Below are 15,239 nucleotides of genomic sequence, written 5' to 3'. Positions count from 1 at the left end.
GTTGAGGACCGCGAGCAAGCAAAAAATGACCGCAGCACTACGCAACACTACGCTACGCGTGTTCGCACTGTGCTACGTGCAGTTCGCGTAGTGCGAAGTAGCGCGAACTTCGCAAACTACGCGAGCGTAGCGTAGTGCTTCGCCCAGGCCTAGTTTCAGCACAGATATTTATACCTCAAAAGTCTTTGTTCTCAGAAGCTACAAGTCACTGAACCCAGCCAGAACCAGTTCTGCCCAGTCCTGGAGCACTTTGTTTACCAGGCTGCATCCTTCCTTTCAGATAGAGGGGGTCTGCCATCAGACTCACAGTGGGTAGTGGAGCCAGCATTCACCTTGCCAGGCACAGCCCTATTCAGGTCCAGGAGCTACCCCTCCCCATACTCCAAAGCAGATCTCTCTATTCAACCCAGGTCTGACTCAGCCTGCCCTGTCCCTCCAAAACCAGACAGCCAATACACATAACAGCAGAGCACACTGGAAGGCTTAGGCAACAAAATACCTACTTTCTAAAAGTGGTATTTTCAAACACAGAATATAAAAATAAACTTCACTAAAAGATGTATTTTAATATTCTGAGCTCAGGCATACGAAATCCGTTACCATGTTTTTTGGGTCAGTTAGCACTATAGAATGTAATAGTCAAACCTCCCATTCTGGCCTATGGAGAACGGTAGCCTGACAGTAGTGAAAAACGAAATGGGGTGTAATTCACTACCAGGACATGCTACACACATCAGAGCATGTCCTACCTTACACATACAATGCACCCTACCATAGGGGTGACTCACATGATGCTAAGGGAAGGTTCAGGGGCTGGGAAGTGGGTGCACTTCACAGCCAAGATGGCAGTTCTGGACTGCACACAGACTCTGCAGTGGCAGGTCTGAGACACACTTTACAAGCTGCTTCTAAGGGTGGCGCAAACAAGCGCTGCAGGCCCACCAGCAGCATTTGGTTTACCAGCCCTGGGCACACACAGGCCACGCTACTAGGGACAAACAGGTAAACCAAATAAGCCAATCATGGATATACCAATACACATGTCATATTTACACAGGGAGCATTCGCGCTGTGGCACTGAATGGCAGTGGCACAGCGCCCAGAGCATCTATTACCAGCAAAAACAGAGGAGACAACAGCGAAAAATGGAAGGGAGACCCATGCCAATGGTGCCAGGTCTACTGTGTCAGGGTTCGAAAGGAACACCTTCCATATTATTAGTACCTGATTGAATGGCTGTTACTTGGTGCTTTACATGAGTGCACAGGTGTATTTATTGGATTGGCGAAATAGTAATGAGAATATCAAAGCATTTATTTTACTTAAATGTTGATGTCCCGCATCATAGTGTGTGCTGTACTTTTTTTACTTCTTCAAATTGAGATGAATTTGTTAAGAGTCTCTTAAGATCTCTTTTAAAAATAGTTCAAAATAGTTCAAGACCCAACAAAAATTGATTGCAAAAATCGATTTTGAGTTTTTCAGACAACGCTTATTATTTTTGAGCCTTTTGTGCTATGGATGTGGTATTAATAATACTTGAACTTACAGTTTGTCAGGGCCATTCTCTAAGTTTAAAATCCCACAAGATGCTGCAGTAGAGTCATGAAAGCAATCGCTTCCATACATTTAAATGCTTCAGTGTATTTGGTGAAGGCTTGTCTGCGTAGCAGGTTTAGGGGGGCTGGAGTATTAATCCTGCCTGTGGGTCACATACTACACTCCATGCCCAAGGAAAGAAGCACTAAAGCATGCAAATAAAGATGGTTGTCATCAGGGAAGGGGCTCGGTAGACTCTGCGTCGGGTCATCACCACCAGAATTGGGGGCAAGCAAAGGGCGTAGGGGGCGAAGCCCACAAAACAGAGAAAGTGCATGAGGCACTGAACAATACGGGACAGCCATACCAATCAAACAGACCATGAGGATGGGTGACCCAAAGAGGACTTAGGGCCACCCCAAAGGGACAAGGACACTCGAGGTGGCAGGATAGTGTGAACTTCTAGGACAACAGCAGCTGTAAGTAGTGAGGACAAGGGAGCTGTCGGCTCTGAGGACAGGCAGCTGGTCTTTGGCACAGACCAGCTTTTGGCACAGGATATAAGAGGGCCAGTAGATGGGGACAGCTGTGGACACCACCAGGTGACATGATCTAGTCTACTGCTGCAAACTCCCCCCTCCATCCACAGCATGCGTGCCAGTTTATGGATAGCAAGGTGGAGCATTGACCTGGTGTGATGTGGGTAGTGCTAATGCAGAGGAAGAGGTGAGAGTCGTCTGTCAGCTGCTTTGGCCACTGAGGATGACAGCAGGCCTGAAACAGCATCATGACCCAGCCAGGATAGGAGCTGCCAGAAGGAGAATGTTGCAACCACTGGAAGCTTCACAGGGAATAAGGTAGCATAGACGCTGTGGGCAGGGCACCACAGAGGCACAAGTACCACTGGTCCAAGGCTCGTCTGTGAATGTCAATTAGAACAGGCTTGGCAAAGGAGAAATGTTGGGCCTGCCTATGTGAGGCAAACTCCCTTGGAACACAAACATGTCTACCCGCCACCGAACTGAGTGTGGAGGTGCCGTCAATGTGAACAAGTAAGCAGGCTCAGCAAAGGAAGATCACCAGGATGGCCTATGTGGGGTAAACTCCTTGGGGGCACAAACACATCTACCGACCACCCCACTGACAGTAAAAGTGAGCATGGATACACCTGCTATTGGACCAACAGTGTTGGCACAAGAAAGACTCCGGGCCAACAAAAAATGAGGCAACATGGCAGCAGGGGCACACAAAAAGAAGAAAAACAGCTCCTGCCCTTCCGTACAGGGTACAAATACCTTTAGTGCAAATCATGAGCACCGAGGAACAAAGCAGACACAGAGGACAGAAGGGTCCAACACAACCATACATCTCACCAACCGTAAAACGTCGTACTGGGCAATACAGAGCAAAAGAAAAAAACAACAGGCATGGAGGAGGAACAAAAGATGGATCAGCCAGGGAAACTGGTGGAACTGATGGGGGCCACGAGGGTTGCAGTGATAAAATACTGAAAACAATGGGTACTCAAGCAGCTCTTGGGGGCAAGCAGGAAGGTCTGACAAACGGGGCAAAAAGCTGACAGAGGCATCAAATGAGGTTGAGCCAGAAGCAGGAGGTCTGAGAAGAAGAAAAGAAAAGGCTGAGGAATATTAGCAACAAAGGGAAACAGGGACAAAATGGAAGAAGAAGGAAAGGGCCCAGCATAGGCAGCCATCACGATGGTGGCCGGATCCGCTGGAAGGAGCAACAACAAGGGCACCAACATTGAGCAAATAAGCTTGAGTGTGCAGAATTGTTTAAAGGTAATGGCGCCAATAATATTTGTGGGGTAAAACCTGGAGCGTGGGGGAACCACTTTGTGGGGTAAGAAATGACACGGTGTATAATCTGAATCAAGGGGTAGAGGACCCCAAGTGGAACCAGGCAGTATCACTAATGGGGGCACAACTACAAACGGGCAAAGTAGAGCACTGGGGGAGTATGCCACAGACCCTACTCAAAAGCTGGCAACAATAAATAATGGGGGAGATTCAGCAGAGTCAAACTAGGCTAATAACATTCCCCTGAGTGCTCTTTTATGGCAGGCAGCAGGCAACCCAAGGCTTGGGGGAGGAGAGTAAGCAGCCCATGCAGAACAGTAATGCAATAGCATGATTGCAGGGGTAAACATAGTCGTCATCACACAAGGCAACATTCCAGATCCAATGGGGTGTGGGGGAGCACGGCAGGGCAAGAGGGGAAGATGTTATTCAATCCAGCTAATAAATGCCAGTCGGCTAACAAGAACTTAGGAGCCTCCACAGGGCAGCCTTTTTTAGTGGCAACATCAACCCGGTTAGCAAGCCTAATGCCTTTAGTGAAGAAAGAACGGATATGGCATATGGAATCAGTCCTTGTGGTGGGGGCCCTAACCCTCCCATGGTGCAGACTTACTCCCTACGCTCACGTCTGGATCCATCCAGCCATCTGTGGACATGTGCTGCGAGTGCTGTGTTCTGTATCTGGGGACCCCCATTTCTTGCTAGCTGGCCCTTCCATCAGGCTTCCCAAGGTGAACAGCATAAGTCTGCCACCTTATCCGTGACCAGGTGGGGCAACTTCTTCCGGTCTTGGTTGTGGAGCTTATCGCTACGCTGCCTGTGAGGCTAACATCCCTGGGCAGTTCTCCATTTTTTTGTGCTCATGTGCAGGGCTCCACCAAATGTGCCCAGAACACCCTCTGGCCCTCATTGGACAGGTGAACACCAGCCACAGCATAATATTCCGGTAACCTCTGGGTTAATTAAGTCATGCATAATGAATTCAAGCCCATTGGCTCTACAAAATTTACTATGATTAGCTTCCTTCTTGACCTGTCCACTGCAGTGTTTAAAAGCACCACGCACAGTACCTGCCTCCTTATCACCTCTGACCATAAGATAATTGTGCTATCCAAGAGCTTTGCCACCCATTTTAGTTCCTTCCTTCCGACCACCACCAAGTTGTTGCCATCTAAATGTCTAATCACTACATCTGGAGCCTTTGCCATATTCTCTATAGCTTTGACTAGTAGCACCCACTTCATGCCTGATTGGCCCAGCCGCTCTAAAATGTTGCTGTGTAGCATGGCACCCCTGTTGGTCGCTGACTGGTTCAGCCAGAATTGGGTTCTCTGGCAGGGCAGCCAACAGCCCAATTTTGTGTTTGGCATAGGAGAGACTACCATGACATCTAAGCAAGCATGCAAGATTCATTTGACCCCTTTCCAGCTCCTATAAAAGTTACAAAAGGATGATCAGACAAACAAAAACATTTAGAAAATTTGGAACATGTCAAATAAATCAAATGTTTTGTCTTTATATCCACTGACTATAAGGCTTCCTATCCGGAGAAGATGTGGAAGGGAAAAAGATGGACAAAACATTCTCCTCATCCATATGAGCTAAGGTTGCCACCTTAGGGAGAACCTCAAGATGTGAGCAAAACACAATACTATTCTCAAGGATTTTCACGAATGGAGAGCTACACAATAAAAAAAACTGTTCACCAATCTGACAAGCTGAAGAGATCAAAACCAAGAAAAAAACATAATCATCAGAAATTTAAGATTAGCAGATGATAAAAATTCACATGGAGGAGAAGAAAACCTAGACATAGATCAAGTAGATGATGATGGTAAAGGAAGACTAGAAGCATCCACTTTCCAAGCCATGGTTGTGGGATAGCGGGAGCAGAACCTAGGCAGTTGGGCATTTTCAGGGGAGGCCCAAAGGTATATAAAAGGCTCCCTGTACCCTAGGCATAATCTCCTGAAGATGGATGGATATATTGACATATACTGCTAAATGTGTTCTCCTGTCTGACACCTGATGTAGGAAACCTTCAAGGACAGAAGATTCCATCCAAACCTCTAACTGTAGGACTTCTAGACAGAGAGAACTTAATTGAGATCCTCTCTTTACATAAACACAGTCACTGTATTGTCTGTTTGTACTAGAACATGTTGTCCCTTTATTTGATGTTGTAAGTAGCAGAGATTGACATACTGTAGACAGAACTGCTTGAAGAGTGCCTGCAGCCTGTCAATGACCCATCATCTTTGAGCTGACATTGTCTTCAAAGTGGCACAACATTTAAAGAGCTGATGCACCAAAGGAAAACCTACATAAAATAAAAACCTCATTAAGGATTTTGGGATCAACCACCAGTGTAGCTGAGAATGTAGTGAACTTGATACAAGAATCGCCAGATCATAATTCTAATGTTCTGGGTGAATATTAAGTAGAAGAGAGTGAAGATGCAGGAACTGTAAATATGAATGAGGACACATGTACCTGGACCTTCAAGAACAACCTGGCAGGAGTTTGACTGAGAGACGGTAAAGATGTTAGTGTGGTCCTTAACTTTTTTGCTCCGAATGCAGGCATATAAATCATATCCAGGTCTGTGCAGAAATTGGCTCTATTGAATTTCTGTTTTGAGATGGCTTTCTCTGGCAGATTTGCAGATTCAAGAGAACCCCATGCAGTGTCACACAAGAGCAAAGTGCTTCTGTTCCTTTCAAAGTCTCTTCTGGGGAAGGAGCAATTAGGAGCAAGTCATCCAGATAAAGGAACATATTCCAACTCTGAAGATGTGGAAGAGCAACATTGGGATCCACCATCTTGGTACACACCTTTGAAACAGAGCAAATTCCAAATGGCAAGACCCTGTACTTTTGATGACACACATCTATTAAATAAGAAAGTAAGCATTCAGGATAATGATCGTTAACATGAACCTTTGGAATTATTCTTGAAATTGGTAGAAGGTGCTTTTTAGTTTTTACTGCACTTGATTTGCTTTCAAAGATCACTGACGGTAGTGTATAAGGTGTTAGTCTAATGAAAACAAGTTTGTTGTAATCTTATTGGGTTTGTCCACTATATTTACAAAGCACAGTTTATTATTCCATTTTGTCATATTGGCCTGTAAGGTAATCCTGCCCAGCTGCTTGAAGTGTTAGTCGTCCCCCCCCGAAGTTCAGGTCTAGTTGCATAACTGGTACACACTATGCTCCCACAGCATACAAACCATTGGCCTTACTACTGATTTCCAATGCCTATGCTGTCATCAACCTGTGGCTGACTATTTTCCCCTGACATGGGCCTGGCTGACTTATTCTCCCATTTGGAGATGTGTATAAAGCTCTCTCGATTATCCGTCCCTCTAACATTTGATAGCATCAGCTGGACATTTGAGCAGCACTGTGAGCACCAGTACTCATTATTTTAACAAATTAAGTACTGATGGCCAGTTTGGGAAACACAATCAACTCTGGCAAACATGTTCACACCGGCCCACTCCATTCATCGCTCATTCTTTCCATTCATTCTTTCTCTCTATTCCTTGTCCTTTCCCAATCATGCCTCCTGCCATAAACTCCAGAGAGCTGAAGGTGGAAGCAGCAGGCCTTCGACCTTAATAATCCTGCATCCACCTGCTCCATAGCCTGTGGAAATGGCCAGTTTGGCCCTGAATCAGTGTGGTTTAGGGGTGACTGTGGTCAACCTTGCTGACAGCCCTCGTTAACTGCAACTTTGTTACTGATACGAATTATCTAGTTAGTGCTTTACTGTTTAAACAAGTCGTTTTTGAACTCTTTTTATCACAATTAAAAAAAAGATTTTTTGAAATTGATAAAAATGCCAAATGCCAGGTCATTAGAATTCAAGGACCTCTGGTGTCACCTTCATTGAGCATTGGACTTCAAATTGCAATTGATGGCATTTCTGTTATGCCTTTGCTTAAGTAAACACTAAAGCACTCATGTAATTCTCTTTTCCAAATTCCTTTTTATTTTGATTTAAGTCAGCAACAAAATATTAGCATCATGCAGAAACATATTCCGGCTTTAATTAATCAATGAAACATGTAAAGAAACCTACTCCATTAATTATAGTTGCACTTGAATAAGAGAGGAGTCATAAGAAACTACGGGGCATATCATCAAGCCCCGGAGATAAAATTATTGCCGCTTTAGCGTCCCTTTTCAGACGGAAAGCGGCGATAATTATATCGTCTAATCAGCAAGATGACGCTATTGTGTGAATCCTTGCATTATCGCCCTTTCCCCCAACGCCCATCTTTGCATCTCTAATGAGATGCAAAGTGGGCGTTCCTGCCCTGACATAACTGGAGAAATGTCGCTAAGCGACATTTCTCCAATTATCAATGGGCACGCTAACCTGCAGAGCGACAAGCAAAGTAGCGATAACCCCTGTTATCGCTACTTTCCTTACGCCTGCTTCAAGACTGACTTAGCCATGATATCCTATGTAAGGTGAATATCATGGCTAAGTATGCCTTGCCCTATCAGCAAGCTTTTGACAAACCTTGTGCGATTATCGCTGTATTTCCAGCGATAATCGCACAATTGGCAGCTTGCGCTCTGAATTTTATCGCTTTGGAGATAAGCGTTGCTGATAGCACGCTTTCTCCGCGATAAAATTCAGAGTTGGCCGGCGATAATTATCCTCGCGCTAAAAGCGCTGAGCGATAATTATCACATGCCCTTGATGATATGCCCCTTCATGATTATCTCTATATCACTTTCTCTTAAAAAGATAGCAGGAGAGGAGTGGAAGTAAAAAAGAAGAGCTGAATTTGACTGCAGACATTTGCATAAACTATGATGATTCTGAATGCGGGTATTTGTCCAAAACCTTATTCCATATTGACTCATCTCTTTTTTCTCACTATGCCACCAACTTCAAAGTTGCTTGTTTGTTCACGTCATACATCAATTCTTCAGTTGTCACCTTGCATTGATAAAGTTTAAGAGCCACAGCAGGGTCACAGTGATTATTGTTAACTATTGATTCTGAGCAAATACTCAATCTGCCATTCTCTCCGCCAAGCTGCAGAGATATCTCTATCAGACACAATGGTGGATCAGTTGGTCCAATACAGAGTAATCGATCATTTACCAGGTCTGGCAGACTTATCTCTGTGAAAGACTGTCATGGGAAAGGTGCAAAAGTTCACCAAAAAGGAAAGCAGCATCCTTAACAATGTACCTTCACTTTTTGAGAACATTTCCAGAAGCCACTTATAGTGCCATTATAAACTGGCATTTATAGAGTATCCTCTCTGCCAATGGCATTTTCACACGACTGTTTCAGTTACTTTGGCAACAAACCTAAATATGACAGTGAACACTTATCTGAGTCTATGAGAAGCCAATGTGATACTATAGTAACACAATTTCTAGTCACTTTTTGTCTGTAGCCATTAAGACACTTTATTTTAAGCTATACAGTGCAACTGCAATCTCAATTTTACAGGTGCTGAAAGCCAAATTCTTCCCAAGTAAGATATGTAGGGCTATAATATTTAGAGATAAACTGTCCTAATTTTAGGCAATATATTAGAAAGATGTGATAGTAGATTTGTGTTCAGTCTTCCAAATTTGTATTCAGTGGCCTCAATACGCTTACACATTGGGCTAGTAAATTTGAGCTATTTAAATATTACCTCGTTCACCAAATATTGTCCTGATGGTGGTCAGCAGAATCTACCTTTTTAAAATTTTTCATCTGGTCTGAAATATGACGAGATCAGAGTGTCCTATGGTATACACATTTAAAAATAGCTTTAGAGAGACTAGAGGCAAGTCCAATGTGGTCTTAACCTCCTCCCCTCACAGGTATTATGCAGGAGTCAAGAGACAAATGCTGGGAGGTTTTATTTAAGGTTAGTCTGTTCAAGGCAAAAGCTCTGAAAAGATCTCAATATTTTCTTGAGAAATGACTAAACAAAACTCCTCAGCAATATTTGAGGGAACAAACTTCACAAAAAATTAGATCTAAGTTTTCGACATTCCACTTACTGCAATTGCCGTTTGCTGACATAAGTGGAGGTTGGAAGCCTGATGCTTCAAGGACATATCGATGTTGCCAAGTTTGAATGTTAAGGCCATCATTGAGAAGAATGTGGATTTAGAGACATTTCTAAACCATTTCAGGAATGCTTTACAGATGGTAATCAGATGCTCATGGAAATTTTTCTGAAATTCTTGGATGATATTGAAATTGCATGCTGTTATAAAGTACAACCAAAATGAAAGGTGTAAATACAAGAGTTTTATTGACAAGGAATCTAATTAACTTATTTTCACCTAGATTATTGTTGGCTAGTTGTAGGGCGTGCTTTCTTAACTTGATTACTATCTTTTATACTAAATAAACCACTAACTAAATATGCATAGTAGTTGCCAGTGCCAGTATTCCCTTTGTTTTTCATGATTAATATTTATTGGATGTTGTGCTCTTGATTATCTGATTGTATAGTAATGGCTCTAATCAATTAAACAATAAAAATGACTTAGGTGTTTACCAATTGTTAATTTAATGAATGGTATAGCTCATTGCATCGAAAAATTAGAAAGTGGCGCACACCTTGTTTTGCCTAAATATATCAAAACAACTGTATCATGATTTATGCGTGCTGCACCAGGCCAGGAAGCTGTCTGTCTCCTGTTATTGCAATGTGTTTCAAGAAAGTGTGTACCTAAATCTCAGTGCGAACTGCAGAATGTATTTAACTTACAATTTGGACCTTGAATACAAATTACATTTATTAGATAAGACTAATTAAATATTTAAAAGAAGCAGTTTTAATCTGTTATACCATTCTTCAATGCATACCATGTCTCCTTGATACACTTGACCTGTCAAAAGCCTTCAATTCTGTCAACGAAGTCCTATGTGTAGCTCTCTATTCACGCATGAACATCACCAACCCTCCCTTAAATCTTTTCACCTCTTTTTGGCAGAACATAATTCGTAAAGATGAATCCCTCAAAATTCCACTAATTCTTGTCTCTTTTGGTGTGGTTGCTCCATTATGTGCAATCTAAACATGCAGCCACAATACATTGCTGTCAAACAACACACTAACCTTAAAGCGCTAGTCGTTAATGAGATCCTTTACCTCAGACTGTGCCTGAATCTCAGTCTGACCTGGATATTTGAGGTTTATCTGCAACTCTGCACAACAAAGATTGTGTTTGCCATCATAAATGGAGGAAGCCTTAGCCAGGAGTGGCTGAACGATATGTTCTTCTTACCCTTCTTCCACTTTCTGCTAAACCCTAAGCTTTGTCAAGGACCCTTCTACATCCATGAAGGAGCGTATCAAGATAAAAAAAAATCCAAAGATAAATGTTCCTGCTTGCATTGCTTTGCAAAACAAGCTATTCCTCCCTCTTAGGAACATCTGCCCACAGTCAAGACCCTCTGCATACCACATTTTGGCAGAGGTGGTGAACTACTCACATGCCTCATAGAGTCCTCATTGGCACGTAGTAAAGCCATTCTTCATAAAACTTGACTAATCGCCAGCCAAATAACTTTTAGGATTGTATCTCTACATTGAAATAACTAAATTAGCTCACTTTCTTGGATAGAAACAACTTCAAAAATTACTGTTTGAATTGTACTACATTGATCTTGGATAAATATGACAACCATGCACTAAACTCTATGTGCCTGGAAGCTCAGGCCCTGCTAGGTGCACATCCCCAAATCTAACAATACTCTCACAGACAGAACACAGTAGCATATTTTGACTGCATTTGGACTGAGACTCTGGAAGGACCACCCTTGAATTGCTTTTTGATGGTACAATTCAGGCTAAGCCCCAAAAAACACATCATCACAATCTTCCTACCATTTTACCCTGCCTGTGTATATCATGTTCTGATCTGTAGCACTCTACTGCCATAGTTTCATATTTTATAACTACCCCAGTATTACTAGGGGTTTTCTTCCAGGGTGCACTTGATGCATCAAATTTTTATTGCCAAACAGCCTTTACCTTCAATGTCCATTTCTTTTTCCTCAGGAAGACGATTCTTTGGAAAACTCTCATTAATTGTGAATGCATCTCATAAATTTTTATTTTTATTGTACTTTACACAATTGTAACCAACCCTTTGCCCAATTTTACATCACTTCATGACTTCAATAATATACTTTAAAGCCTTGCAGCTGTCACAGAGTGTGCATCAATATTCTTCAATGCATATACTTTATCTTTGCCTACCTAGTTCTTGGAGACTCTGTATTATCCGCTCCAGCCTTACCTTTCTTTTTCATGCTACATTCGAGGCTGCTGAGCCGGGAAGGTGTAACAACACTGGAACTAACAGCCAGAATCTGCCCAGCATCTATCTTCATCCGAAACTTCCCTGGCTTCCTGTGTCTTTCCTCACTGTCCTGTGGGAAGGAGTCACAGCCTTGATTAAACTGGCTGTTAAATATGATGATGATATAGAGAATAGAAACTGAAATTGAGCCATAGTATTCTAGAACTAAGAAATGTTCAATAAATAGTGTTCTTTCAAAATGGACACTACAGTGTATAAAAATCTTATGTTTGGAGGAAAGCTGTTACAATGTATTTATGTAATTGAAATGAGACTCATTTTATAATAATTCTTAACAAAATTGCAATGAAAATAAATTACTCAAATCATAGGTAAAGTTTATAAAAAAGTGAAACTGAAATGGGACTGAAGAAGACAATATGGTCTTTTGATGTAGTTATTGAATTGAGGTATTTTTTAAAAATAATTCACAAAGGAGGTAACGGGCACAGAATTTTTGGAAGTCCTGTGAAGTGAACTCTCAACCATATTTTAAAGACAGGGTAAAAGCTGAGAACAACCATTATTTACTGTATATCACAAACAGAGTAAAGATATTTGAAAGCCATATTGGGTAAGAAAGATAATTGAAAGACATATTGGGTTAGAAAGATCATCACAAAGTATGAAGGCCAAAAAGGACAAAGTGGAATGTTGAAGGAGCTCATGTAGCATGTGAAACATGAAGATGGCTGTGTTTCTGCATGAGTGAAAACAAATATAGCAGAGTACATGAGTTAAAGCATTCATAGAAAATACATTGCTGATAAAAAGTAAAACAATAGTAGAGATGGAGACAACCTGAGAAAGGTCATGTGAAGTTTGAAAGAAGTTAAGTAAAACAATAGTGGACTACATAGAGGAGATTAGCCTGAAAAGGAAGAGCAGCAGTAAGTAAGCCCAACAGAAGAAATGTTTGACCCATGAATTATAAAAAGGAAAACAAAAGCAGTGGGCATATTTTTGTGATGTTTTATAGAAGTTGGGATTTGGTTGTAAGCAGAAAGTTCAGATGTCAAATGAAAATAATAATTCCCCATTCAAACTCAAGTTATGTAGTATTGTCAAAATACCAGTATTCGAGGGCCAGCTATAGGAAAAGTAAAATGCAAGCTGTGCATGGAGCAAGGCAAAGTGAAATAATGAAGTAAAGAATGATTTATCTCCATAAATTGATCTCTCTAAATCAGAGCTGGCTCAACATTCATTACATGAAACACAAAAGTTTATGGGAAAAAATGTGCTGCAAAGTTTAATTGATATACAGCCCCAAAGACAAATAGTTAATTATATTCATTCTGAATAATCCTTTCTTCCTATGTCTCAAGAGAACACTTTTTGATCATCACAGAATTCAACAACACAGTCACCACTGCCCAAGATTTGACACCATGTCAATTACAATGAGACACAGAAGCCACCCACTTCTGATATAAGACAGTGTATTTTGGCAAATACCATGTAACAAACTTCTTCCTTAACCCCAAGACCAACCATCAGTCATCAGACCCTCACCTTACCAAGAAATATATCTTTCAGATACTTATTTTTGGGTCTTTGTCAACCCGGAAGACTCTATGGTACTGCAAGTACACAATAATTTGACAAAGATAATTTGAATTTAAATGGCTAGCTAAAACTAGTCATACCCTAAGTTAAATAGAAGAATGTCTTTAGTTTGAAGAATTTGTTAAGTCAAGGATTAGAGCAAAATGATGAATACAAGGCCAGATATTTGATATCAGCCTCTTCAAGCTCACACTTCTCTGAATTTAATGAGAGAACATTACGATTGATAGTATATTATAACATTGCAGTCAAAACATGGATAGGTGCAAACATTAAATGAAGCAAAATAAAAACAGAGCAGTTTTACACAATAACAGTCGAACAATATTCTAGCTGACGTTTCATAATTCTCAAAACTGCACCAATTCTGTACAAGGGAATATGAAGACAATTGTTTTAGCAAGTACACCAATTAAAATTCCTTTTGGCACACCTTAGGGTCACTTTGACACAGACCTCTATTTAAGGCTGTTTCTATCCTTGGCTGAGCCACTAACTCGTATATGTCACACCAAGGCTGACTTCCACCAGGTATTCCAATCTTATACAGCCTCACCCTCCTGCATATCTCACATCTGGGCAGACATGCCCGTCTGTCATATATCTCACACTTGAACTACCCTCCCCACTTGTGTATCCAACAGCCCAGACAAACCTTTTAAGAAACGTGGCTTTAAGTTAGGAATAAGTAGTGTGAGGAGGTGGATCATGATAACCAGGAGCTGTTCCTCCTTTCTCCCTAAAGCATAGGACATGTAGAAGGAGGGTCCAAACTGTCAAAGAGGTGAAGGTGCCAGCCAAACATACCGAAGCGCACAAAACAACCGACTGTGCACTCTAAACATTTAGGGATGCAAGGGTGGAGTCCGGAGAGTGTTTCAGGAGGAGGGCGGGTATGTTTCCTGCCTGAGAGGAACACCCCTTACCAAGCAGTCTTCAACATGAAGCACCTTTACCATGCAGGTAAATATGACACAGGTAAGTATTTGTAACTTTACCTGACCTGTACATATGTTTTTTGAACAACATAATTTTTATATTTAAAAAAAAAAAATGATTTTAAGGTTTAGGGATGGGTAGAGGTAAAGGGAGGTATGAGTGATTTTAGGGTTAAGGTATTGGTAGAGGTAAAGGGAGGTAAGGGTGAATTTAGGGCTCATGGTTGGGTAAGAGTGATTTTAGGGTTTATGAATGATTAGATGTAGAGGGTGGTAAGGGTGATATTAGGGTTATGGGGTGAGTAAGGGTGAATTTAGGATTCAGGGTTTAGTGGTGGGTAGAGGTATAGGGGCGTAGAGGAGGGTTTAGGGTGCTGTTATGGGATAAAGGTAAAGGGCGATAAGGGGGATTTTAGGGTTCAGAGGTAGGTAGAGGTAAAGAGAGGTAAATGTGATTTTTGGGTTTAGGAGTGAGTAGCGGCAAAGGGTGTTAAAAGTGATTTTTGCGTTCAGTGGTGAGTTGAGGTAAAAGGAGGTAAATTAGATTTTATGGTTTAGGGGTGGGTTGAGATAAACGGTTTAAGGTGATTTTAGGGTCCAAAAGTGGGTAGAGAGTGAGTAGAGATAAAGGGAAGTAAGTGTGATTTTTAGGATGTATGGGTGGGTAGAGGTAAAGGGAAGTAAGGGTGTAACATAAACTGTTTGAAAACAGTATGCATTCTTGTGGATAGAAGTAAAGGGAAGAAAGGGTGGTTTCATGCTTCAGGGCTTGCTAGAGGTAAAGGGAGATAAGGGTTGTTAGGAAATGCCTCTGTTTGCATGATCACCCCCAAAGTTTTGGATTGAGGCTGTCGGTTGTTCAACGCTGAGAGTGCACTGATGCCTGTTAACAAGACCTCAGTGCCAGTGCTCTGGCCCTCAAAAGTGTATGTTTGATTGGCCTACACCCAATTGGCATAGGTTAACATACTTATACGTTCCTAGTATATGATACCAGGGGTAACCAAGGCCTGTAAGTTATAGTG

General features: G+C 41.7%; 1 protein-coding gene across 1 annotated transcript in view; it reads right to left on the bottom strand.

Annotated features, from left to right (window-relative positions):
* Positions 1–15,239, bottom strand: part of LOC146812104 (ubiquitin carboxyl-terminal hydrolase CYLD-like) — a 181,685-nt gene that overhangs the window by 126,079 nt on the left and 40,367 nt on the right. The window contains exon 3 of the mRNA XM_085619106.1: positions 11,645–11,777. Coding sequence (XP_085475232.1) covers positions 11,645–11,777 — 133 coding nt within the window. The remainder of the gene's footprint in view (positions 1–11,644; positions 11,778–15,239) is intronic.

Source organism: Triturus cristatus, chromosome 7 (genome assembly GCF_964204655.1).
Source record: "Triturus cristatus chromosome 7, aTriCri1.1, whole genome shotgun sequence".
NCBI lineage: Eukaryota > Metazoa > Chordata > Amphibia > Caudata > Salamandridae > Triturus > Triturus cristatus.
This window is presented reverse-complemented; position numbering and strand designations above follow the sequence as displayed.